Source organism: Scomber japonicus, chromosome 8 (assembly GCF_027409825.1).
Source record: "Scomber japonicus isolate fScoJap1 chromosome 8, fScoJap1.pri, whole genome shotgun sequence".
Taxonomy (NCBI): Eukaryota; Metazoa; Chordata; class Actinopteri; order Scombriformes; family Scombridae; genus Scomber; species Scomber japonicus.
The window spans coordinates 19,012,785-19,040,675 of record NC_070585.1 but is presented as its reverse complement, the minus strand read 5'-3'; the positions used below and the strand labels follow the sequence as shown (position 1 = coordinate 19,040,675).

At 39.8% G+C, this 27,891-nt stretch overlaps 2 protein-coding genes and 1 long non-coding RNA gene across 4 annotated transcripts; 2 read left to right on the top strand and 1 right to left on the bottom strand.

Moving 5' to 3' along the window:
* The first annotated feature begins 856 nt into the window (after positions 1 to 856).
* On the top strand, positions 857 to 4,997 carry LOC128363498 (uncharacterized). Its single transcript, XR_008321669.1, has 2 exons — positions 857 to 2,236; positions 2,318 to 4,997. It is a non-coding gene; the product is annotated as an uncharacterized LOC128363498 (long non-coding RNA).
* A 4,600-nt stretch (positions 4,998 to 9,597) lies between these two features.
* Positions 9,598 to 21,641, top strand: scyl1 (SCY1-like, kinase-like 1). The gene is made up of 18 exons (XM_053324211.1): positions 9,598 to 9,816; positions 11,787 to 11,927; positions 12,925 to 13,047; positions 13,133 to 13,359; positions 13,511 to 13,601; positions 14,080 to 14,235; positions 14,623 to 14,781; positions 14,960 to 15,067; positions 15,240 to 15,353; positions 15,440 to 15,595; positions 15,697 to 15,885; positions 16,709 to 16,784; positions 17,142 to 17,330; positions 17,817 to 17,965; positions 18,056 to 18,145; positions 18,250 to 18,558; positions 19,707 to 19,785; positions 20,079 to 21,641. The coding sequence occupies exons 1-18, from the start codon at positions 9,709 to 9,711 to the stop codon at positions 20,204 to 20,206; spliced, it is 2,592 nt and encodes an 863-aa protein (XP_053180186.1). The 5' UTR covers positions 9,598 to 9,708; the 3' UTR covers positions 20,207 to 21,641.
* A 1,544-nt stretch (positions 21,642 to 23,185) lies between these two features.
* Positions 23,186 to 27,891, bottom strand: LOC128363271 (phospholipase A and acyltransferase 3-like). 2 transcript variants are annotated; one of them, XM_053324222.1, is made up of 5 exons: positions 27,655 to 27,891; positions 26,807 to 26,878; positions 26,426 to 26,534; positions 25,874 to 26,142; positions 23,186 to 24,050 (listed from the first exon to the last, which is right to left on the bottom strand). In XM_053324222.1, the coding sequence occupies exons 2-5, from the start codon at positions 26,819 to 26,821 to the stop codon at positions 23,928 to 23,930; spliced, it is 516 nt and encodes a 171-aa protein (XP_053180197.1). In that variant the 5' UTR covers positions 26,822 to 26,878; positions 27,655 to 27,891; the 3' UTR covers positions 23,186 to 23,927. The 2 variants fall into 2 exon arrangements, with proteins under 2 accessions (XP_053180197.1, XP_053180198.1); XM_053324223.1 differs by having other exon boundaries at positions 26,807 to 26,875; positions 27,655 to 27,686.

Here is a 27,891-nt window from a genome sequence, read left to right as displayed (position 1 = left end):
TACCACCCATTTCCAAGCTCTAGATGTTTCTGGATATTTCTGGTATTATCACGTACTGCAGCCAATGATGGCACTGTAAGTACGATAATGTTCACACTAACTTGGACAATAAGCCGACAGACGAACAATGAAGGCTATCAAAAAATGGATTTACAACCACATAAAAAAAAGTTAAAACACAGCAAGCACCACCAGCTTTTAATGAAACTACTTAACAATCTACCAAAAGAGGAGAACACACATTATTGAACATAAGCCATCCAAGTTAAAGAAGGAGATGAGCTGGCTGTTTTTCTATTGTTTGTCAATCACAAACAGCGTATCATTGCAGTAAAGGGGAAGTAGATCCGGCAATACAACCACATTCTAGTTTGATCCGGTTTGTAGGACCGTGTTGCACATATATCACGATTAATCCGCGCAGCCAGTCGTGTGACGTCAGCTGTTTTGATGTTATCGCATGTTGCTACCATTGTTGAAAATATATCTTTTTATTTTACTTTTCTTTACTGGATTGTGTTTGTGTGTTAAAATATTACAGTAAACTACCAACAATAAGAAAAACACAAACTTTCCCCATTGATTGCTTTTCTAAGTCAGTTAGACTATATCTTTGTGTATATTGTTATTATAGTGTTGTGTTTAGGTATTCTTAATATATAATTCATTTCCCCGTATAGAATAGTTTGTTAATGTTGCTTTTTTGAACTCGTACAACCGCAATCAACATTTGCGAGCGTTATTTTTCTGTCATGCGAAAATGGGACTAGTTTCTCGTCGGATGAATACCTCCCCTTGTCGGAGCCGAATTACTCAAACTGTATAAAGTGAGCCCATGACGCCATTTTCTCACACAGCAGCACATACGAACCCGACTTGATAGGAGGCGTCTCAGGTTAAACCGAAACTTGTTTTTCTTTGTTTTTAGTACTCCGAGATTAATTTATTAGAGAAGAAGATAGTAGATATATCTACTTAGCTTGATATTTCTTGAATATTTAACATTAATGTGTTTTAATCGGAGCTAATAGGCGGACTTGTGTCGAAGACAAATAGCTTCGTTATTTTAATACGTGTATTACCTTTATAGAGTAACCATGTATTTTTGTTTAAATGACAAGTTTAATCCCGCAAATTTTACGCGGAATCGAGAACGACCTTCACTCGAAACTGAAGATTTTTTTTTTTGTGTGTGAGACTTCGCCATTTAGTTATGGCGATAACGTTAGGCTAAACGAGCCAAATATAGACTAACGTTAATGTTAACGTTTTCCGCATATTATTGCGGTCGTGTCGTGAACAGACACTCAAAATAGCGCCTATTCGATTATCAACATATCAGATTATTGATATGTTTTCTTTAGAGAACAGAGCCAAAGTCTTTCCTATCGGTAGTTGGCTCAAGATGGGAGCCGTGACGTAGCCGTCTGCAAACGTTGGCTATTGGTTAATTTGAACAACGCGTTCACGTGGCCGAGCTGTTTCCTATGACGACGGTAGGCTGAAATTTTTAGGGAGTGGTCAGCTAGGTTAGCAACTGTTAGCACTAGCGAACTAAACGACCGCTTGTACTTTTTGTCAGCCCGAAGTAGAAGGAGAAAAAAGCAGAAGAGGAACAAAAGCCTTAGTAACAAGATGAAGTTTACTTTTGTAAATGACTATTTGTCCATACTTGACAGAAACCAAGGCAGTAAAGTCAGAAGTTGAAGAGGCCAGGACGAGCAGACCCTTTCTTAAAATAGATCAGACATTTTAATTCACAAAAGTCAGACACTGAAGATGCCAAGACAAGAATGACCACACGGTCTCTTAAAATGGAAGAGCAGAAATTTTAACTTACAAAAGGTAGACACTGAAGAGGCCAAGACAAGAATGAGAAGACAATCTCTGAAAACAGAAGAGCAGAAAATTTAATTCCCAAAAGTCAGACACAGAAGATGCCAAGACAAGAATGAGCAGACAATCTCTGAAAATAGAAGAGCAGAAATTTAATTTACAAAAGTCAAACGCTGAAGAGACCAAGACAAGAATGAGCAGACAATCTCTGAAAATAGAAGAGCAGAAATTTAATTTACAAAAGTCAGACACTGAAGATGCAAGACAAGATTGAGCAGACAATCTCTGAAAATAGAAGAGCAGAAATTTTAATTTACAAAAGTCAGACACTGAAGATGCCAGGACAAGAATGAGCAGACAATCTCTGAAAATAGAAGAGCAGAAATTTTAATTTACAAAAGTCAGACACTGAAGATGCCAAGACCAAGAATGAGCAGACAATCTCTGAAAATAGAAGAGCAGAAATTTTAATTTACAAAAGTCAAAAGCTGAAGAGACCAAGACAAGAATAAAGAAGAACAAGAATACTAAACAGTTCAGAGCAACCTTGTTATGGAAAAGAGATATTATAGAAAACTTGAGTTAATTAAAAAGTTACATCGAGTCTAATGCAAATATTATTTAATACGTTATGGCGCAGCAGTCTCAAATTAATAGGAGCCAAATCAGCAGAGGACATCAATGATGTAGACTTAAGAGAACATGCTTAAACTACCTTTTCCACTAAAGGAAGCAACAAAGTCTTGTCAATAAGATAATCAAAAGCTTTATTTTAGCTATATAAAATTGCGTTTTGTTTTTTTTAAAGCCATTTTTATTTTATTTTCAGGCGTTATGTATTTAATTTAGTAACGGTCAAATGGAAATGATTTCAGTTCCTTTGATGAGCACTAGCTTTAGCTCAGAGCCACAAGCTCAGGATTTCATTTTGTGGTGTCAACTTAAAAAAAAAAAAAAAGTTTTATTTTTTATTTATTTTTTTGCTTTAGCGAAGACAGAAGATTTTTTTTTTTTTTTTCCGGGGAAATGGACTGAGTTATCGTGGGGAGGAATGGACTTAGTTATTAGAGGAAGAATGGACTTAGTTATTAGAGGAACATCGCAGGACCAGCGTGGAGCGAGGCCATGGGACACAGGGAGGACCAGAATGGAGCCAGGCAGTACAGGACCAGAGGGCATGGAGGGAGGATCAGAGGGCCCAAAAGAGCAGCAGGCAGCAGCAGTCATCGAGGGTACACCAGATGGAGCCAGAGGCGCAGGGCAGGGTAGCAGCGCAGAGGGGCCATCACTGACGCAGTGGCAGCAGATCCAGAGCAAGCCAGCAAGCCAGCCAGCCAGCCAGCCAGTGGTCAGAGGGTGGTGGGACAGGGCATACAAGTGTCTTCTAGCAGCGTCAGTTTAAAAGCAAGGGATTGGTTTGTATGTTGGGTCGAGGTATCTCTGTAACATTGTCAGGCAATTTAGTTTTCTATATTTCTTTCCAGTAGAAACTGTTGTAGAACACAATGTCTCGCACAGCTCTCTCTTCCTTTTTTCAGGCAAGCCGTTTAATGGTATCGTACCGTGGATTTCCCTCCTGTTGTTCGCTGACATAAGTGTGGTGGTGTCTGCTGTCATGAATGCCTTGGTAGTGTGCTGGAGAGAGGAGCGCCTTATCGGGACTTCTCTACCCCCTGCAAATCAGAAGTAGTTCCCCGGCCGGAGGGAGAGGCATGCCTTTGTTGGTCAATAGGTCTACCCCCAGAGAAGTTTTCAGCATTGGAGTGTGAGAGTGGATGGTCTCCTGTGCGACCGATTGAGTGTATTCAGCAACCCTTCAGTGCTTCAGCAGCTCCTCATTGGTACAAATCAGCTACGTCTACCTCTTAACCCGAGCAGTGAGTGAGTGAATGCATGAAATGTACATGTGGGTGTAACTATCCTGTACATCAAGTCATTATTACCTAATGCTGTATAGTATCCAGTAGTTTTGTAATTCAAAGAAATGCATTGAAATAGGTTCTGACTACAAAAGATTTTTGGGTTAAGGGGTTGGGGGGGGTGGGTACCTAAAACGTGTTTCGAGTTCTTCTTTTCACAGGCATGGCCCCCTAAAGGTGACCCATCGAAAGAACCCCCCCGTGCTAGCCGCTCTGTTGAGCTCATCTTATTTACTGTAGTGCTTTGGATCGGGATCATGTGCATCAACTGCGGTTTTAAGAGATATAGGAAGGTATTTGGTGGTGTTCAATTAAGTCCATTAGATTCACTATTTATCAATTCTACACTATTTGGAAACGTGTTGTAAATGGGGTTTGATGCACATGTCTTGGGTAGCGGGAGGGTGGGTTGTGGGGCGTTAATCAGTCTCTTCCTAGACTTCACAGCTCCTCGTTACCCAACGCAAAACGGCTTGAATAGGAAACATCCAGTCGCACCCAACAAGATTCAAGTGGACACTTTGCCTCCCAGGATAGCAACCTCAAAACTAGCCTCCTGGTGTAGCAAGAATTTTCCCAGGGAGTGCGGTAACAAGTCTCTTTACTAGAAGTCATTGTAATTCTGTACAGGCTGCAAATTGCTTTGTGGGGTTGGGAGGGGCTTTGTATTTGTGACTCTTGCAGATAGTTATATGGCCCGCCCTTCAAAAATTCTCCATTCAAGTCTACGTCTTCAGTTCATAAGGAAGGGATCCTTCGCGTTGAGGCCTGCGGTATTTAAATGCTTCTTCTGGAAAATGGTTAAAATTAAATTGAATTTGAAGTGTGTTCATAGTCATTCAGTTGTCCTTTTCTAAAAAGGCAGTTGTACTTGTAGCTACTGTAATGCCAGTAATTGTGTTGTAGTTCTGTACTGCTTCATTGTATTTGGGGAGGGGTATTGTGGGAGAGGCTTTTTCCTTTTGCATTTTTCAGTGTGCTGTGTCCTGTGCGCTTTCCAATACCCGAGATCATCAGGAACTCTCCTAACTCATTGTATGTTCAAGTTTCCTTGCGCAGCGAGCATCACGTAAGGTCACTAAATGTGTTCACATTATCTTTAACATTCATTGTCTGGCAAAATGCCTCCACTGCAATTCCTTTGCAATTAGTTACTATGCCTTGTATTGACAATACAATGAGTGAACTATCTGTAAAGGATTTTCTTATTGCATAATAAATGCATAGCTTGTTGTGATTGAATACAGTTTTGGTATGCATTTGTTCTTTTTGGGGGCTTGTGTGGGGGAGCTTTTCTTGTGCTTTTTCAGGTATGACTAAAGCTTGGAGCTTTGTAGCGCACGGATGTGACCTGGGCTCGAATGAAATCCTTTCAAAGTGGAAAGTGAAGGCAGATAAGTTGAATCCATCAAATATTGATGTTGGAAAGCAGACAATTGTCAACCGTAGACGGTCACTTTATTGAATGGGCTCAACTGCCCTTTTCTTGAGATGAAAGCAACTTGCTATACTTGATTGTAGAAATAGCACTGTTGTGCTTTCTTACAAGATTCTCTTGTGATAACGAAGATTTGATGGACCTTCCTTGATTCTGACGTTATCTGCAGTAAAGCATTTGGGTAAGGATAACAATAGTCAGTTCTATGATACTGTGGGGGGGGCATAGGGGTGTTTCTTGTCTGCCTTTTTGATCTTACAGAACAGTCCAAACGAAGAATGCAATCTACGTAGGACAACACAGGAATCATCTTTGAAAACAACCAACAAGCACGTTTGAACAAATGGAGTCAGGTCGTGTTTTATGTATGTAGATTGGAGTAATTAGTCCTCAGCTACTAGCCCTTACGCAACTGTGTAAGTGGCAGGTCAGTCTGTTAATAATTTGCAATCGCGCAACTGTGCGAAATTTTCAAAAATGGAGTAGCTGAGGAAAGCTGTGCATGGTGCAGCTTCAATCTGGTCTGAAATGCAGCGCAAATGTGTTGCTGTAGTTTTACTGTGCATTGGTTTTGGTTGGGTGTATCCCTGCACTTCTCTCTCACTTCACAGAAAGCAGAGTGCAAGACTGGTTCAAGCACGAGTGAAGTCCTCTAACCTGGAGTGTTTAGTAAGATGTTGGTTTAATTTGTCAAATTAAACTTCTGTAATGTAGTTGACAAAATGACATCTTGGAACTGGCTTTATGTTAACCTCAAATCATCAGTAATAATAATGCTTTACTAGCATATTCCTCTTTGGCCAAGGGGCCCTGTTGCTTTGCATCTTAAAATCATAAGATGAGTAGAACTCGAATCTTTGAGTATTGTGTGGTGGGTGTGTTGTGTAGATCACTCTTTGTTTCAGATCATTTTCGTCTGTCCACTCCGATCTCGCCTGCCTCTGAATGCAAAGCCATCTGTGGAAGCTGTCAGCGAATATGAGTGTGGCCCCTGAATGAAGTACCAACCCCCCTCTGTGCGCTTGAGCTTAAATCTGACCCCCTCACCCCCCTCCCGACGTCCTTTGCAGAAGCCCCGCTCTCTGTGTGTTTGTGTGTGCCTCTTTTTCTTTTCCCTTTTTTGGTTTCTCAGGTCAAATTTCCTAAAAAGATTCTTTTATTTGGCATCTGGGATGGCCTAACCTGTGATGAAACACTGAGAATCCAGTCACATTAAGATCAAGAGCTGCAAGCTTGTCTCGCTAATACTGCATCACTTCAGTCTCATGGGTGCTAAGTTAAGTAATTTTGGTTCCCTTGATTTTCCTTAACATACCATGGCTTTAATGTGTAACTCAACTTGTTGCATGCACATCAGCTCTACATAACATTTTATACGTAATATGCACAACATAGTTTTCATGAAGTCGTTGTCAACATTACAGTAGTTTTTTGGTCAGGGTTTTATTTTTGGGGAGGGGCAACATTCTTCTCTCTTTTCAGATTTCTCATTCAGGTTAACTTTCTACTGAGCAAGGCGACTTAAACCTCAACAGGAAGTCATGGGAATGCTTGGAAGAATTGCGCATCACTGAGGAAGAGTAGCTGGTACATGCTTTTACGCTGTAAACGACCTTATTGGCATGATTTGTCATATTGGATGAGCATTGGTACAAGTGTGGGGTTAATGTGGGAGGGGGGTGGGGCAGCTTAAATTGTCCTGTCTTCTTTTTCTTCGTTACAGCTGTAAACTTGGCAGTTCGTTTTACCCGTGACTCCTGCCAACAGCTTTGAGTATCACCAGGGATGCTGGTTTGTTTAATACGGATACAGAGGAAGCGGTCATACAACAATACAGTGTCGTTCTGGGAAATGCTGGGGATTGGGGAAACAAGTTGTCTTTTTCTTCTAGTTTCAGCCTCGTGACCAAGAGAAATCCCCCTGTGGTGACACGATAATGTAGCGGCCAGGTGTTTACGGGCTTTCTTTTCCTGGAGGAACAAACTTACTTGTTCCTCCAGGTTTTGCTTTTGCCCTCTTAATACAGCAACAACAAAAAAGCAAAAGACTCCGGTGGCGGCACTCTTGACTTTGTCAGGACAGGGTTCAAGTCCCTGCGGTGTCTTGCTTTTTCAGTTCGCTGTGTGGGGAAACTGATTTTAGTCAAAAAGTTAAACCTGTGACAGGAGTTAGAGGAAAATTGATTGGTCCTAAATATACTGAATGTTGTAGTTTTAATATATAAACGAACAGCACTGAAACTGAAGATTGTTAAGAAGGATGTTGTTGAAATAGTTTTAATTAAACATGTTAACATGTTGATGATTTAAATGATCAATAAAACTGTCAAATATAACACATTAAGCTTGTTTTTCTTCTCATTGACTTGTCCACCTGTTATCTTTGCTTAAATCAATTTTCACCTCACTTTTCACATCTTATTTTTAGACATGCCAGATTGATTTAGATGTTAACTGTTGTGTGAAGTATGTTTTAGTTGAAATTAAAACAAAGTTGTAAAGTCCTTCAATTTGGCTATAACAATACATACTCTCAAATGTATATATTTTCAGTGTTGTTGAATGAATTAAGTGAAGAAAACAAGGCATACAATAAATTAAGATGCATCACACAAATCTTATTGCATTTACTAAAGTTTTCATATTAAGTTTTAAAATGACTTGTTGTGATGACATGCCTGTCGTGTTGTGCGTGAAACTGGAGAATGTGAAAGCAAGTCACTGATGGTTCATCTCCCCCAGAAACAGACAAAAAGTCCCAAACACTGCTGCACAATGATTATAAGAATATATTAACTTAGGCCAGACAGTTTATTTAAGCTAGCCAGTGTATTACATTGTTAGTAGTAGTAGTAGTAATGTCTATGCTGAAATACTACAGCGCTCACAAAAATGTGCTTTATCTGCTACAACTGGGAACCTATTTTCGTATAAAAATGTGAAGCGTCTCAATTTTGTTGTGGTAAAGACTTTGATTATGTCAATGTTGTCTAGTCTTTGAGCCTCCTTTAACTCCTCAGTTTCAGTATATATGTATGTATGCAATATCTCAGAAAGGTCAGATTGGTTGTCATAAGTTTTGACGTGCCAAAGATGTGAAGAGCCTCTGAACAAAACCTTTGTGATATTTATTGGATTAGGGTGGAGGTTGCCTTGTAGAGCAACGAGTCTTGCAGGCATCTGTTTTCAGGATGGCAAACATTAACACAAACATATTGAGGAATATATAACATTTAAATGTTGACACAGAACGCCAAGACAGGTAATTGTACAGGATTCATCTTAGAGCCCAATCATCAGTTTATATTGCGCTTCAAATAGTGCATACATACTTACAGTTGATGAAAATAACTAAACCAAGTAACACGTAATCAACATGGGACCTCTGGGCCCCAGCTGGTAATCCAGCCCTTTAAGTCAAGGGCCACATGTGACATATGTAGACTAGAGACAAGTGTGGACAATAAATACAGGATAAAAATCTAAAATATACATGAATAGAAAAATGGACACATTAAGGTATGTACCATTATATGCAATATGTAAATATAGGTGTAGTTTGGCACTACCCTAAACCTGATTAAGGGTATTGGGGTTGTGGGTTTAAATGATCTCATAATTTGTCCATGTCTACAAGTCATTACTATCTATTGACTTGAACATTTATAACCTCCTCCAAAAACATAATTACAGATTGTGCCTTTAACTAGACATTTACATTAATTCATCTAATTGAATGTATGTTTTACTGTTCATATTCTGACTTTTTACAGTATCTCCTCCCACAAATCTATGCTTCATACATAAATGCTTTATCGATCTTTAATAAGCAGGTGATAAATCCCCAATGAAGCCTTGAGAGCAGAGAGAGTGATTATTTTGTGTCTATGGAGAAAAAGCATTTACAGTCACGCTATGTTATGATGTTGTGTTACATAAAACAGAAACAACAGCCATCAGGATTTCAATAAATGTTAATGAATGTGACAAATGCAATATCATTTAAAAAAACAACCTAAACCACTCTCAAGTAATGTGTATGAGCTGAACAAAAATAAAAAAGTTGAAATATTATTTCCATGTTTGTATGTTCTGGGTCACTTTAGGACATGTCATAAAAATGTAAGATTACTTACTAATAAATATGATTGGGGTTACCGTCAACCTTTTGCGGAACCAATGTGCAGGAACAAGTTCCCACGGAGCCATTTTTCATTCGTTCCTCTAAAGCCAGCTGGTTAGCAAGCAATATTATTTTCCTAGGACGGCGAAGTCATGACCTGGCCTACTCTGCCTCTGATTGGCTTACTGTGATATTCTTACCCTAACCCTGACCAATCTCATTCCTCGTACTTAAGCCTAACCAGAGCGGCAGTGAGAATTAGCCAATCAGAGGGTCCTGTAGGGCGGGCCAATACTTTACCGTACTAGGGGGAAAAATTGTCCAGCAGCAGTCTGTTTCAAGTTTTCCTGTCGCTGTTTGTGTGTGTTTGATGAGGTGTGGTAGAAAGAGGAGATGTGGTCCTTTTTTGCCAGGGATCCTGTCAAAGACTTTGCTTATGAAATTCTACCAGACACCCAGGAAAAGTCTGGGATATGGACCTTACATCGGGGGAAGCGAAAGGTAAAATTCCGCCGCCGATGCTGCGCTAATGGTTAGAGATAGCTTGGAGGCCTGTAGCCGGTGTTTCGTCGTAACGAGTTACCGTGTTAACTGGTGACTCGTAGTCGAATGCGTCGTGGTTGTCGTAGTGACGGCAGCCGTTGAAAATATTAAGGTAGCACGTAGGCGTATTGGTGAAAGACTTAAATTATCTTAAATTGAATGTTTAGTACAGTATATATCCGTCTGATCCGTTTTGTCTGACAACAGGAAGTGTAGGTACTACTTATTATGTGGGGAAAATATAGATTAGCAGAGCAGCTCGCTTCTCATGTAGAATTTGACACTATTATACAGGTGAATTGGTTAAATGTGGGCTACTTTCCGATTTTGGATAATATTTAAAATCCCAAGGTATGCTATATGTTTGTTTGACACATTTTAAAAAGTGAATGCGTCTTGCTTTGTGCAGTTTAACTTGATTTAACACGACGCATCCTGCTAAGAGTCACCAGCTAACACGGTCACTCTTTAAACCGGAACACCGGCTAACGTTAGTGTGTACTCGCTATTTTGATTTAGGCTCTATGCATACGATGTCCGGTGATATACCCGCGTGATTATTCATCAGCCGTGTCTATATGTTTCTTGTCTATATTGCTGATTCATTTTCAGTGGTGATTTGAGTCGTGTGGTTGGTTTATGTGACGCTATCCTCCGTTTTTGCTAACGAAGTGAGCTCAGGCTTTGTTTACTCCGGTAGACAGACACGTATTTCTCGCCACGTCACCTGGTTTTAGCCGAGTTAACAACCACAATTGAAACCAATTACACTTTAATGCTTTGTCGCTTTAATAAAGCTTTCGTCTCCCACCACTGACAGCTACTAACAAAACTGACTGTCCTCATTAATGTCGCTGAGAGGCTCAATCATCGTCACAATCACTGCAGGGATCAATAATTACAGCCAAGCACCTGTGTCCTGTTTTCATCACCCTGGATCATATTCATTTTTATTTATTTCACTTTTTCCTCACCTCACACCCCTGCCCCAGATCTATAAGCAGGGGATTTTTCGGGGGGGGGCAACAACAGCAATATATGCCAAATGCAAGTGGTACACATCACAACACATAGAAAGCTAAAGACTCATTTGAGATGCAGTTCAGTACTATGGGTCAAGTTTTTCTAATCATAAATCTGTAATAAACATTGTGTTATAAATGCTTAGAGACATTATGATGGAGGTATTTGTTGGAGGTCATAAGTTGATTCAGTAATTTTTTGGTTAACACCATTTGAATTGACAAAAATCCCTCCAAAATACCACCCAGACCTTGAGGAACATCACAGAAAATTTCTGTAAGAAATGCATTTTCTGGTGATTGGATGGTAAGCAATCTTGTTCTAGAAATTGCTCAGAAACTCTCCTATTGCCAATATATCTAGAAAAGCCACATATCCTCTGAATACCCCAGGTTGATAGTTTTTGGTTGTAAAGTTTCATATGCTTGACCATCCTAGATGTCACAATAGGTTATTTTGTACAGTGAGGTCAAGTTTCAAAACTGGTGTCACTACAGTGAAATGGCTACTGTGGGGACTAACATCAACACACATTAATACAACTGAATCTACAAGAGTCTAATTTTTCCAGTCATACCCAATTTATGCAATCACAAGGATCAGGGACCCCAGTATGCAGAAATATTCAAATACAGGTGGAAATAACACATTAATACTGCATGCAAAAAAACTGCATGGGATTAACATTAGGAGACTTGTGAGTGTACCCATTTTCATTTACTTATCTTGAAGTGAGAAGTCAACGGACCCCTTGGGCAAATGACCATGCCATTTTTTCCCTCGCCAAAATGTAGCCTAACTTTGGAGTGTCATTTATCCCCCTTCCCCTCTGTAACTTTAATTATAAATGTTTAATATAGTAATAGTTTAAGTTTGACTCATGTCACCCCAACCTGTGTCCTCAGACCAGTGGAGAGCCGGTGTCTGTCTTCCTGTACGAGATAGCTCAGGGAACAGAGCAGCAGACCCAGCTAGCCAAGGCGGCCTTCAAGCGTATGAAGACCCTTCGACACCCTAACATCCTGGCCTATGTTGATGGATTGGAGGTATGTGTGTATTTGTGTGTGTCAGTGATTTTTCACCCACTGTCATTGTTTAGAGAAAATGTTGTTCGGGCTGCTTAGAGGCATGTTGGTTGTGTCATGGTGCCAAATTGTCATGTAACTATCAGTTAATTAAGTGTCTCATCTGTTCTTCTCTGCATGTTTGCATTCAGATAGAGGTGAGTGTGAATATAACGGTAGTGATAGTGAGTCCTTTTCCCATTTGTTTGCTCATCAAAATTTTAATATATCTCCACTAATAGTCCACCTATGCTGTACCATTAGTATCATCCATTAGTATACTACTATCCATAAACCGGTGCGTCTTACATGATAAAAGAATGAAACATATCAAGATAAACAAGACTAGCAAAGCCCTTCTCATCCATCCATTGTTTCCCTCCTTATCCTTGTTAGTTAATTGGACTGTTTATGCATAATTCTGAAGATGTCTGAAATTGAGCAGCAGCTGGGAAGTTGTAGAACTTCTTAATTTACTATGATTTCCATCTTAAAGTCCTATTTAAATGTGACTGTGTGTACAAGGCTGGACTGTGTTTCACTCGCTGTAGTTGAGTAGATTCAGGTATTAAATGCATTCTTACATTGTTATATTGTCCTTTTTTAAGATTGTATTTTGGCATTTTGCATTTATTTTAGTTAGTAGAGAAAGACATGACAGATGGGGAGAGAGAGGAGTATGACGTACAAGGGTCCCCCAGCCAGAGACCGAACCATGGGCACTGTGGTTACGTGATATGCACCTTAATCATTAGGCCAACAAGGCATTCCCATATAATGTCTTTTAATAGAAATCTGCACAATCATTTTGACAATAATGATCAAGAATACATTAGATTACTGTGTTTACCCTCTTTATTTCACCTTGTAGTACATTATGATGACCAGAAACCTAAAAATGTAAATCTTAGCTACAGTTGTCATTTAGCCCTCTAACAACAAAACTGCCATTAATCAAAGTTCATCTTGCTTGTTGCAGACAGAGAAGAGCCTGTACCTGGTTACGGAGCAGGTTACTCCCCTGGCTGTTCACCTGAAGGCCCAGGCAGAGAAAGGGGGATCTGGCGAACTGGAGGTCTCCTGGGGTCTGCACCAGATACTGGTGAGATTTTGGTTTCAGAGGAGCCATTGTTCAGTGTTTTCAGTCAGCGGTCCTCTGTAAACTCTCTCTCTCTCTCCTTCTGCAGAAAGCTCTGAGTTTCCTGGTCAATGACTGCCACCTGCTCCACAACAACTTGGGTGTTTGGGCTGTTTTTGTGGATCGAGCTGGGGAGTGGAAGCTTGGGGCACTCGACCATGTGGCCCCTGAGCAGGGTGACCCAAGTGGGGTCTCACTTCCTGCCCCTAAAGCGGTTTACCCAGACATGGAAAAATATGACCCACCAGAGATGCCCAACAGCAGTGGAGAGAAATGGTGAGAGTTTAGAGGAAATTTATAACAGTGTTATTACAGACAATAAAGATACATACATACCATTTTGATATATTGATCCTGTTATGTTGTTATTATTTATCCTGTTTTTCTGAAGAAATGTGTGTGTTTGAACTGTTTATGATTGTTGTAGGGCAGGGGAGGTGTGGCGGTTAGGCTGCCTGATCTGGGAGGTGTTCAATGGACCACTACCTCGCACTTCCTCCCTTCGCTCATTGGGAAAGGTACATCACCTCAACAGTTTCCTTTGTGTAATTTACTGCACATCACTGATTCATTATGTGTGATGTTGGAGAAACTGCTAGTGTTCAACATCTGCTAAAAATATCCTACTATTATTATTATTACTATTATTATTTTGTAATCTAGACTTAATGTTTCAGTAGAGATCTCTGAGAAGCTCAACTCTCTGTTTTCTTATATAAACCACCTTCAGAGTAGTCAATATAAACACATATACAGCTCATTTTAGCATTTCATAAACAGGGAAAATGCTGAATATGTATTTAGAGTTTTGCATTATAAATGTTGGCCAAAGCTTTCTACATTCCTTTCATCTGTACCACTTTGAGGCTGACTTTCACAGTGGTTTCAGAAACATCTCACATAAATCTGGATAAATGGATAATAATATGAAGTCAGGTGATTCTTTGAGAGTGTTGTATCTCACAGTGTGGTATGTTGTCCGCTCTGTGCCCACAGATCCCCAAAGCCCTGGTCCCTCACTACTGCGAACTGGTGGGCGCGAACCCCCGTGCTCGTCCCAGCCCGGCCCGGTTCCTCCAGAACTGCAGAGCCTCCGGGGGATTCCTCAGCAACAGCTTTGTGGAGAGCAACCTTTTTCTGGAGGAGATCCAGGTCCATAGACTTGAATAAAGACCTATTTATTCACAACAGTGGTTATCACTAATGGTTATCCACTACCTGATGTATCAAGATTGAAACTATTCTGCAAGGAAGATTGCTTAATTTGGAGAATCAATCTCTAAAACATTTATTTAGTTCATTTGTTTCTTAGAAAATTCATTCATTCAACTTTGAAAATGAAGTTTTATGGTAAGAGTGAATTAAAATGTAATAGTGCACATTTCTCAGAGCCCAAATTTCTGAGGCATAGAGCAGCTTTATATTGATATAATGCTTTAATTCAGTGCATTGTGCATATTTCATCCTTGACAACTTTTCAGACTCACAAATCCTGTCTTGCTTTAATCCCTGGTTTCTCTTTAAAATGATCCTCTTCAGATCAAGGAGCCAGCTGAGAAGCAGCAGTTCTTCCAAGATCTGAGTGACAATCTGGACTCTTTTCCTGAAGACTTCTGTAAACACAAAGTCCTGCCTCAACTGCTCACTGCCTTTGAGTTTGGCAATGCAGGCGCCGTAGTCCTCACCCCCCTCTTCAAGGTAAATCCCAGGACACTTTCACACACTTATTTAAATCTTAGAGGATATAACACATCCGCAAGTCAAATATTATACTAGTATTCATATCCAAGTGCTTCATTTAATGTCAGTACACATTTGGAAGTTTTTGTCTCTGCTCAGCTCTTTTTAAAAAATCTCACCTCACTTTGTCTGCCAGGTGGGGAAGTTTCTGTCAGCAGAAGAATATCAACAGAAGATTATCCCGGTTATCGTGAAGATGTTTTCCTCCACAGACCGAGCCATGAGGATACGACTGCTGCAGCAGGTACGTAACTTGTGGAGAGAGTTTCCGCCTTAGACGCAGGAGTTAGATTTGTACCCTATGACAAAAAACTGGAAAGCTGACTCATGTAGCTTTGAACAAATGTTTCAGACATGTGCTACAGGATAAGACATTTACTGAATCTAACATCATTTCTCAACATTTCCGTCTTCAGATGGAGCAGTTTATTCAGTATCTGAACGAGGCAGCAGTCAATTCCCAGATTTTCCCTCATGTTGTTCACGGCTTCACAGACACCAACCCTGCCATCAGAGAACAGACTGTTAAGGTATTTGCATACTCAAACCACAAACCCGAAAGGAAGTATGTTGTTAGCCTGCTGTAGCCGCCACTCTTCTTTCTCTCCACCTCCAGTCTATGTTGCTGCTGGCTCCCAAACTGAATGAGACCAACCTGAACCAGGAGCTGATGAGGCACTTTGCCAGGCTGCAGGCCAGAGATGAACAAGGTCCAATCCGCTGCAACACCACCGTCTGCCTGGGCAAGATCGCCTCCTACCTCAACGCCGGGGTAAACCACTAATATGTAGTGCAGATGTTTTCCAACCACCTTGCCGTAGAATCCCACCTACAGTAGTTTAAATATTTATCTCTTTTTTTTTTTTTTCACAGACTCGACAGCGTGTTCTGATTTCTGCCTTCTCACGAGCCACTAAAGACCCCTTCCCAGCTTCACGCTCCGCTGGCGTGCTGGGATTCGCCGCCACTCACAACTACTACAGTATAACAGAGATCGCTGCCCGAATCTTGCCCACACTCTGTGCCATTACTGTTGACCCGGATAAGAGCGTCAGGGACCAGGTACGCATGACTTTAGGGATTTTTTGTTAGTATGGTGTCTTTGCTGTTCAGATAAGAAAACATCTGCACATTGGTATTGTTGCTCATTATTGCAAGTAAATTCAAAAGTATTTTATTAGCCACAAAATGTTACAGAAATCTTTTGACTTACCGATTTCATTATTTTCTGCTTTTTAAAAATGTATTCTTTCATATATTGTTATTTTTCTTACTGTGGCCCCTGTTAGATTAATCAAATAATGGCTGGATTGAAGCGAATGGTGAATTACAGTTGTGATTGCAGTGATAGGAGTACTCTCCCCAGCAGTAACATGAGATGCTAACACTGCATGAGACACATCTGCCAGCTTGTCTGTTTTGAGTTGCAGAACAACAATTTTAGTTCTGCAAACCTTTATTGATTCTTCTCACAGAGAAACAAACAACACACTACAGAATAAGGGAGCACAGGGAAGCCTCGCCACTACAACAGCATTTATTACAAGCTAAATAAAAAACAAGAGGACATTTAGTCAAGTTAGATTATTTAAGGATTCTAATAATGGCAGATTGTTGGTGCAAAAAAAGAAAATCTTTAATCACAGTTTCAGCAAAATGTCAATTTGTTAACTAAGCACATTAAGTGGATCGTTGCTGACTCATGACCCCCGACAGCTTCACAAACACTGCTTTGCTTGCTTAATGTAAACACTGTGATCCCGGTTGAATGTTTTGGGATGAGACAAAGAGAGCTCTTTAGATGTTTAACCACTGTATAGAACATTTTCTGTTGCTGCCGGATTTCTACTCAGAATTTGCTATCCTACTCCTCTCTCTCTTTCAGGCGTTCAAAGCCATCAAGAGTTTCATCTCCAAGCTGGAGGCAGTGTCAGAAGATCCGACTAAGCTGGCTGAGATAGGTATGTAACGCACCGCAGTGAGCCACAATTTGCTCTCTACATTCATGTCTCATTCAGTAAGGAAAGCAGTGGTTGCTGTCACCTCTGAAATTAGAAGTTTACATAACCGGCTCATGCTGAGGGCAAATGAAAGCCGCATGTTGTTCTGGTGCATGTAATGATACGGAGACACTGCAAATTATGGAGCAATTAAAATATAGCCACTTTTGACCATTAACGTGTCATCAGAGTATAAATGTTCTCTCTGATGCTCTTCATGATGAGGCAGTTTCATAAAATCTCCAGTTTCAAGTCACAGGCGATCTCTGCTGAGTGGAATTTCCTCACATGAAAGTCTCTTTCCTGTCTGTCCTGTAGAAAAGGATGTAGCATCCTGTGCTCAGCCTGCAGGTGCCTCCTCCACCTGGGCCGGCTGGGCTGTGACTGGCATGTCCTCGCTAACGTCTAAGCTGATCCGCAACGCTCCAGGGACAGAGGGAGGTGCAGCAGCTGAGGGTGACGAGCCCACCAATGCCACCAGCGCCACTGATGGAGCATCTGTACCTGGTAGGGATATATTGGATGTGCATGGACGTTATGCATCATCTACTGACTGATCATGCTGAATGGGTTCCACTAATGAGATTGTGTGATCTCCAATTACAATATTCATAATCGATATTCATGATATTCATTCAATCAGAGAGTCATGAGAGGAGAATATTTCTTGCTCCTGAAGTCACTGTAAAAAACAATATTGACAAAATTAAGACAAACAAAGGAGTCAGATCTTCTGACACCTTGTCTTTAAGACATTATTATAATCTGTGGAAACCTGCTAGTGAAGTATTTTTCAATGACATAAATACTTCATAGATAATGACTCAGGTTGTTTACATTAGAAATGCAGTGAGGAGAGCCTGGGGAAAAAATGAGAAGACTGGCAATACACAATATTGTGCTATATCTGTGTTAATTATATTATATTATATCCTGTCTGTAACAATTGGTTCTGTTTGTTTTATTCTTTATCTGTTGTTCTTTCTTTCACAGACTCTGAGGATAAAACTCCACAAGCCACTCTGGATCACCAAGCTGAATCTAGTCGTGCCAATCAATCTCAGACTATAGAAGTGACAGACAATGATGAGGAGCCAATAGGAGACCGCTGGGATGAAGAAGAGGATTGGGGAAGTTTAGAGGTAGGATTTTACCCCCTCTGAAAGAGAAAATTGCTTATTATTGTAGAGACGTTTATATTTATTTAAGATTATGATGCTTTTCCTATGAAGGATACAGAGAAAGCTCACACTGAGACGGATGACTGGAACACTGACTGGTCAGGAATGGCATCATCCAAGAAGAAGGCCAGTGACAAAGGAGTATGTGTCCTTTAGTTTGTCTTGTTCATCGCATGATATCACTAGATTGCAAACACTACTAATACTACTGTAAAAATGTCTTCTTTTGTTTTGTTATCATGTAGGTTGGCCGGTCGTCCTCCTCCATGGCAGTGAAAAAGCAGAGCTCTGACTGGAGCAGCTCTGGGTGGGATGCCGACGACAGCTGGTCCAATGAGAAGGAGGGCCAGTGTCAGAGCTCTGCGGGCGAGGAAGGCTGGGGCAACGATTGGGCAGATGAAGAGACGGACGCGGCCTCAGCCGACAAGACGCTCCCGTTGCCTGAGGGGGTACGATTAGCCAGCGAGTACAACTGGGAAAGCAGCAGCACAACCAAAGGAGCCAGTCAGAATGACCTGTTTGCCAGCGTGTCACAGAGAAACACTGCTGCCACGGTGAGGAGGGAGGGAAGTGAATGTGAGACAAAACTGCTGAGATGATGATGCAATTTACACAGTCTGAATAATTATAATACATTTAATTGTATAGCACCTTTCATACAAGAAATGCAGCTCAAAGTTATTTACAACAAAGAAAGTTACATACACTAAGGGCCTGGTTTACTAAAGGTCTGCGTGTGTAAAAACGTGTGCAAACTTGACATCACCCGCAAAAAATGTGCAAGCTGATCTACTAACGCAGCGCACTGAGGTTTGCTTCTTTCAACTGTGCAAAATAATACGCGCTGTCCATTTAGTATGTTTGCCATAATGAATATGTTTCAACCCCAGTGTGCAAAATACAGGGAGGAGAAAATGCAAATATGTTATTTAGCACATGCATTGTTATTTACCAAACCTGAAGATAATTTTACTGATGGAAACTGTGTCTATAAATAATACCTTTTGAAGGACAGGTATTAACTGTCTGCGCACAGATCACTTCTGTTACTATGGAGAGGAGAAGACGGAGGCACAATGACAGAATACGTACAGGAGTTTTTCCTCAAGTGTTAATTTTGGAGTGGAATATTTTTGGTTTTACTAACAGCATTGACTTCATCACAAATACTCTCCCATATGTCGGTTTTTCTGGTAATATTTGTTTTTGTTATAACTCAATATATTAGTTAACCTCTTTCACTAGAACCTGATCACATTTCATTTTGCGCTTGCAGCTTTCTGCTCGTCCAAACTCTCCATAAAGACACACAAAACCCTCATTTAAATACTGCTGTCTCCACCCTGTTGCACCTGTTTTCATTTACACAGTTATTCGTAGTAGATCACCGCAAAAGCAGGCAAACGAAATGTGCAATCTATTGCACTGTGCACGCAATTTAGTACCTTTATTTGGGATCTTAGTATATCAGGCCCTAAGTGTCTTATTTGAGAAGGACATAAAACATGCATAAAAGCATGTTAAAAAAAACATTGACAAAAGATAAGAATAACAAAATAAAGTGAAAATGCAATACATATAATGCATAAAAGACAACCACCTAAAATACTGCATTCTCTTAATGAAAACATGAACATTAAACTAATTAAACAGGGATGCTGACGTGTTTTAATTGAGTTGTGTTGTGTTTTCTCGCTGTCAGGCTGCAGATGGATGGGCCGCAGAGCCAACAGGAGACTGGGGGACTGAGGAGAGCTGGGAGTCAGTGGATGGAAGCCAGGGTGAGTCCATCAGCCTGACTCCCCTGTCAGGAGCATGGCTCTTTTTAATTGCTCAAAATGAGCTGAAAACTGATGTCACATTAACATTTTACAAATGTACATTTTAGTTTTTTGGTTCTATGAGATCTTTGTTGTGTCACACTACGTTACTAGAGCATTTTACGTCCTCTGACGCTAAATTTTCACCAGGACTTTTTTTTGTATGCTTATTTCTATTCAAGTATTCCCATTAGACAGCTGTGATGTTTCGACTTTATGCCTTTTCTTTCAAAATGTCTTTTTGTGTTGACCAGGAGGTCTCAGCAAGGCCGAGCTGTCCAAGAAGAAACGGGAGGAGAGGAGGAAAGAGCTGGAGGCAAAGCGAGCAGAGCGCAAAGCTGCTAAAGGTCCTCTCAAACTGGGCGCACGCAAACTGGACTGATGGGGATGGAAAGAAAGATCTGAGGGGGGCGGGGGGACGGAGAGGGAGGGGCACAGACTGCAGTGACTGAACCCGGATCAGTGGATGGAGGCTCGACATTCCATAAGTACAGGATCAGAGAGAAGTGTCGGCAGTCAGGATATACTGTGAACAGTCCCTGTTGGACATGATGAGGAGAGGAAAACACTGCTGATGCTTAGAAGACAACTTTCAGCTGTTTATCCTTAAGAAGCTGAGCGATGGGTGAAGAATCATAAAGCAGCGATCGAGTTGAAAGAAAGGAAACAAGGGTAGAGACAAATAAGCGGAGAGACTTTCAGCACTGCTTCACAGCAGAGGCTCGAGTTGATTACCCCTCTGTTTTTTAAACACATAGCTCACAAAGTGGCAGTTGTAAAGTAAATGTATATAAATGATGCATCTTGTCTTAAAATGACATGAAGAAAAGACTTTTTTTAAAAATGGAAAAATATATATCAGAATTTCAGAATCAAACATGTAGTATTAATATACTGAAGTTTTTCAGTACACACACACTCACTCACACTCACACACACACACACACACAGTGGATATGAATGTTTTAGTTCAGCTGTCACTAACTTGCAGACTTGAAATCAATCCATGCATGCACTCGTGTATTTGTGTGGCCTAACAAAAACTTTCATGGCCAGGAATTACAAATGTGTTGAGTTTACTTTCCACACACACAACACTGTATGTTACTGTACCGACCTGGCCTGACCGGCCACACATTGGACTGGGTTCAGATCTGTAAATGTATAATGTGCACTCCAGACACACAGCGGAGCAGCTGGGACACAGACGGAAGTAGGAAAATTGAGGCTCGATTATTGATTTCAAAGGGAATTTGTGATTCTTTTGTCTTTATGAGGTATAGTGCTGCGGTGGAGGGTTTGTGGAATCAAAGATTTCTTTTTAGTCTCGTCATGCATTTGTACCTGTAAAGTCCTGCTCACTAAAAGCCTTCATGGTCATTTAAGGAAGTGATATTTACCCATCAATAATTTTTCACGGTGCTGAGTGTGGCCGGGGTAAAGGAGATTATAAGTTTCTTTTACTTTTTATTTGTGCCTTTATTTATATTGCAGATCTGTTCTGTAAGGTCACATACACCAACTATAAGATTTAAGTTTCAAATGTAGTCCTCAAATCCAGATTCTGTTTTCATTGTCCCTCTGTGTTGGATACGGTACTGTTGAGTACGGTGTTATTTTCAATATGAAATGCTGTATAAGTAAAGCAGCTGACACAATCAACAGCCACCTCCACTGGAACCATAAATGTCCTGGTTTGGGGTGGTCAGGTAAAGGAACTATGCTGCATTAACCCTGGTGGGTGGAGGAAGACTGAATGAATCCAAATCATGTAGCATGTGAGCTATTCTAAAATAAAAACAACTAATATAAACTCATGTTTCCTCTCTACATTGAAGGACCGTCTGTCTTAACTGTCTCAAAATCAAATGTAATGCATGATCCAAAATGTGTCAACGAGCCATTTGCCAGGTGAGCTGTTAAAGTGGAACTTCATTTAATTTCAAGTTTACTTTATTTATATAACACTAAAACCCAAAGAAATCTGATAACAAATAAAACTATTTAAATACAATTAAAGGCCAGAGAATAGAGAGAATAAAGACTCTTGAGAGGCATTTTAAAAGTGTCAACAGACTGCAGTGTTCTGGATCAATTGTAGGTGGGAAATGGTAGAGTGAGTTACAATAGTCCAGTCTGGATGATATGAATGCATGAATTACCCTTTTGAGCTTGGAGGGTGTGAGGAAATGCCTGATTTTGGAGGAGTTTCTGAGTTGGGACACTGCTGGTTTTGTTTTGTAGGGGGAATAAAAATTAAAGAGTTTTTAAAGGCTGGTTTTTGGTATATTTTTAGCAACAACAACAAAAAAAATCAAAGTTTCTCAAAGACAATTATGTAAGAAAACAATGTTATACAGCATGTCAGTGTACTCTTTCCAATGAAATCAAATTTTTAAAAATATGTCAAAAGATATTGAAGAGTCAGGAGTATGTTCGCTTCTCCTTAATTAGTTGGAAAAATCTTTAAAAAATGTAACGATTATAATTTTATAGACATGTCAGTCATTATAAGTTAGGTTTACTTTATTGTTTTTTAAGGAGGCTGTGGTTCATACTGCTGTACAACTGCTTTTTGTGGGTATGACAGTGAAGCAGTGATGAGGAAGTGTATTTGGACTATTTACACATTCGGTCGGTCTACTATTGTCTGCCAGGTTCTTTATTTCAGTTTAGTTACACGGGATGTATTTCTCTTTTAACATAATGTTTCACCTCTTCATTCATTTCCATGAGCAGCTGTTGCTCACTTGGGGAGAAGTGCTTCTCGCGTTTTTTCCATGTCTGCATCAGTAAATCTGTGATGAATCGAGTGGTGTATGTAAGAAAGCTGGCAGCGCATATTTATCTGAATTACTTAGACCTGGCTTGACCTAGCTGCATATCCTCATCCTGGATTGGCAAACGTGCAACGGATTAAGCCAGGATGAATTGATGAGATTTAGTCCAGCCTCGCTTTCTCAGTTATCCTGGATTTCTTAATTGTGCTTTTGTGCAACAGCTGCAATAGATCTCCATGGTAATTTATGTGCCCCTACTTTTGTGCAACCGGGTGCCGGCTAAATTCAGCCAGGATAAACAGGAAATCTCGGCTTAATCCGCTAACTAGGTCTTGTGCAACAGCCCTCAGGAGTTCAGTCAGAGGCTTTAAAATGAACAATAATTTCAAAGGACTCAAGAGGAAAACTAGCTGGCTTGTCTCTGCACAAGGGTAATAATGGTGTTCTTCTTAGTTCTTCAACTACAGGAAGCAGGTGAACAATTAAAACCAAGACTAAATTAATTCAAGGCTAAAACCAAACCAAGATCAGATGATTAAAAGAACTATACCACGTTGCTCCTAAAAGGAAGACAAAAATCATTAAGATTTCCACAAATTCTTTATTCAAAACAACTACGAACAATTAAATGTCAGAGGAAGACAAGGTGTTATAAATTCTACCAAAATCGTGTGCTCATTAGAGATATTTCATAAAAAAAACCCTTGTTTTAGCTCTGGGCCCTCACTTCATCGAGGTATTAATACGTCAAATGGTACTGTATTTGTCTTTTCTGTAACAACAATCTCATCATGGCACTTTAATTTATTGTCTTCAATTTTCTGGTTGTATAGCTTATTAGGTATTGGTTAATTACAAAGACCACTACAAAGACTTCAAGCCACTATCAGTATCCTTTTTTTCCCCCATCCAGACAAGTTTTTACAAACAAAATAATAAATCTCATATCCTTCATAATCCACAAAATATCTACAGTCATGAGAAAGATACATATTTATTCCAAAATTTCATATTAAAACATTCAAACATATTTTATTTGGGCACCTTAATTAGTGGAAATAGTTTGTTGAGCTAATATGTGCTGTTTGTAGAAATTTTAAAAACTCTGAAAAACAGAAAGCCTTGATCCCAAACCAACAAGTCTTGCATTGTTATTCAAACTAAAGACGGCATGAGGCAAAGATTCTGGTGAGGTCGACTAGACGCAGTAAAAAATTAATCACATCACTCATAAATCACAGATGATCATGATAAGTACAGTATTAGTTAGGCTTTGCTGGTGATCAGTTAATCAAGCTTCTGGGCAGGTGACCCGGACGTCGATCACTGTCTATCCTCTCTTTCTTTTTTGCTGCCTCCAAACAGAGCTCCTGCCAGAGCCACGATGCCAAGACCCACCATTGCAGCCATGCCTGCGACCACGACTGTTTCTCCTGCCTTACGCACCTACACACACAAACATTTTAGTTAGAAAACAGGAAGGATAATGAGTCTTCTTCACATTCAAAACCCCATTAAAATCATCCATCCCAGGCAAATGTAGAACTACGGTAACTATGATATTTTGATACCATTCTTTTTTTCCTCGTCATAGGCAGAAATGTGAATTACATTGCAGGAGTAATTTGATGGGTTTTAAGTTTGTTTGTTTTTTATTTAACCTTCCCAGCAGCATGAAACAGGTCTCTAAAATAATCAATTTAACCTAAAAGAGGACATATTATGCTTTAAGTGGTTTTCTGTTATTAACATACTATTACGATGGGCTTCAAGTAGCTCTGAACGGCTGACTGTTCTGTAGGGTTTGTTTTTTTTGCTGAGGTTGTGCTTATTTTTTCCAGGTGACAGAACACCTTATCCACTCTTAAATTTCAGACCAGATTCCAGGTTGAACATCTTTTATCATCATCATCATCATCATCATCATCATCATCATCATCATCATCATCAGTTTGTTTCATGGTTTAATTACTTGGCCTCTTGAGCTGGCCAATCTGGACAGAGTGAGCTCATTGGAGGGGGACCTTAAAGAGACGAGCTAAAAACAGCCTGTTTCAGACAGAGGCTGAACTGAGGAGCTGCATAAAGGGTCAGTATAAGATAAATAAGGAGTTTTAACTGTAAACCATGCAAACATATTCCAGTACAGCCCCAGATTGAAAATATAGACCTGGAAATGTGCAGAATACTTTACCTTTAATAAGTCTGTGCCAACTCTGTCAAAACTCAAATTATTCATTTTACAATCTTTGAACACCGACAGAGGTTAAGTGTTTTATACTCAGACAGATTCTGCGTTTTGATGCTCTCAACCCTCATAAAACATCCTCTCCCCTCTTTTTGTTGCTACATTTCAACATTTCTCCTTCATATTGTTTCTGTTAATGCTGAGAGGACACTGTGATATTCACAGCATGGGCAGCTTATGTTGTATTCAGAGAACTGAAGAGCCATAATTAGTAGCTTGAGGGAGTCATGTCATTTTTTTCACAGTAGCACCTTTGCCATAAATCTTTACATCTCTTCTCAAATTCAACTTAAATTATACTGGTTATACTGAGTTTGAATTAGGTGCTTTACTTTTCTTTTCACCACCTCTTTACCATAAAACGTCTCTTTGAATGCTGCTGTTGTTTGTCAAAAATGTTTCCACTTTTATCCACATGACTGGCACTAATGTGAATCATGCTACAGAAATAACACAGCATATTAATATCACTGAGTACACAGTGCATTCTCAGCAACTAGTATATTCTAGTTATGGTTATATCTGTAGTTTCTATCCTATTTTTATTTATTCTATTGTTTGTATTTGAGTTAATATAATTATTATATTTGTTTCTTTTGCCTACAATGTACATCATTGTTTTTGTGTTGTGTGACCCACATTAAGTGGTTGCTGTAATTTCTATTTGGGATGGATAAAGTACTCTCTCTACACTCAGTCAAGCACTTCACTAGGAACACCAGTGCAATCTACAGCTTAACTTTTACAAAGCTTTCAAATTTTCAGTTTTTGTTAACATTATCTGTAAAGTGTTATAATTCTGCTTTGTGTTTAATAATGAGGACATAGTGGGTAGTTGTGGTGTAGTTGAGTGCATTATATGGAAAAGTGTTCCTAATATTTTTCCACCTCACGTATGTTAATGGAGTGAACAAAATATTAGGAATACTTTTATAAAATATTAATAAACATAAAAGTTACAGAGCTATTGTAATAGATTGCATTAGAGTGTTCCTAATAAAGTTAGTCTATTTCCACCAACCTGTCGGGACTCTGCCTTGCCGTAGCGCAGCTCATTGACAAAGTGCTCACAGTTTCCCCTGATGACGCAATATGACAGCTCCCGGCCCACAAGCGCACAAGCCTCCCTCACAATGATGTTGATCTCGCGGGGCTGGTATTTCTTGTCTAGGCTGTTGTTAATTTCCCACCGATCTGTTCCTACCACGTCCCACAGTTCCTCTTTCTTCACCATAGCTTTCTCAGTGAGGACAGACATCACACTGCTGGAGCCTGCACCCGGGACCTCAGCTAAGGACCGATGTATGACAGAAAGAGAGAAACAGACACAATTTGTACAGGACTTCTGCATCAGACATTGTTTTTTATGGTTTATGAATAATGGATCAGTTTACCCAAACAGTTAAGTTGGTATTCTAGACAGAAAAACTGCATTTGATACTGAATGGTGCTTTGTGCTCCAAACTGGAGCTGGTCAGTATTTGGGTGCAGCAGTGCAGACAGCTCTCTGTGTGTGTGTGTGTGTCTGTCTGTGTGTGTCTGTGTGTGTCTGTGTGGTGTGGAGGGGACTCACATGGTGGTGCCAAGTGAACAACAAAGCCATCTCCAATGTACACAGCCCAGTGCTGATAGGTACCACGAAAGATCTCAATCAAATCCCCAGGCTCAGGCTTCTCGTCGTACTTGGATCAGAAGACAGAAAAAAAAATGTCACTTTGCAACAGACAGTTTGTTAATAAACAGCAGGACAATTGACCTCAATGGACTCTGAGACAATATAGGTTGAACAAAGATTAGACAAGGAACTGATAAAACAAATTATATTCTCGACACAATAGTACCTTGGTCACATGCTGCAGAAATGCACAATGACACATAATTGATATAATGAAACACCATAATGGCAAAAGAAAGACATATACTGTAATATACTTTGATTTAGTGATGATCTTACCAGCGTTGGGGCCATGTCAATGTGTCTTTCGTTTCGTTTCTTGCCTGATGTTCCAAATGAGTTTCAAACCTACTGGAACACAACATGTGACACGTCATTTCACCCAGCCTATACACAAACATAAAATTGTCCTGAGGCTGTTTATCCTCATGTTAATTTCTCCCATTTTAATATGCTATAAACCTGCCAGGGACTGCAGATGAAAATTAGTCTGCATGGCTCAATCTGGCACATTTACCATGATGGGCTAAAGTGCTCATGTTAATTAATGCACATTGATCCTTTTTAAAATTGAATTAACTTAAACATAAATATAGGTTGGCAAAAAAAAAAAAAAAAAAAGTTTTCACTTTGCCCTTATCAGTGTTTTAATCATTTTTGCTCTTGATTTTCCGTGTAAGCTCAAAACCTTGTAGCCTATCTATTAATAAAGCACAGAAAGAATATACTTTTTTTTATTCATATGTTAAATCTGTGCGATTAATGTTTATTAAAGTTAATTATGAAAGTAAATTACCTTTCACCTACAAACAACTGAAGGGTGTGCCGTGATTGTAAGCTAACCATAACAATTTCACATAATTTTGACGTGGTGAAACATTACATTCCTCTAAAATGGGTGTGTGTATTCAGTTCAATACGAAATAAATTGACAGTTTTAGCAAATATCAGCCTCTAAAAGCAAAACAAACATCAAGGTAGCCGCAGCAGGCTGGATATTCATGTTAGCCTCAACTGACCAGACGACTGACGCTGACGTTACATCATCTAACTGTGGCATCGCAAAAAACAACTCCACTGATATTTCATTTAGTGTCTGTAAATAACTCATTAATTTTCCTCCTTACCTTAGCTTTAACTCTGACGTCCACAGCTTGTTTTGACACCAGAGACGCCAGCAAAGATGCCGACACCAAAGCTCAGCTGTGAGCCGACAGCTGATTGTTGGTCAGATGGTAACCGTAGATATGCGTAACTGTCGCGAGATTTATACTCGTTGTTCCTTAATTGTTTTTCATTTTATAAAATAATATTTTTTATTGGGGTGACATCGCTATGGTAAACGTCTGGTTAGGTTTAGACAC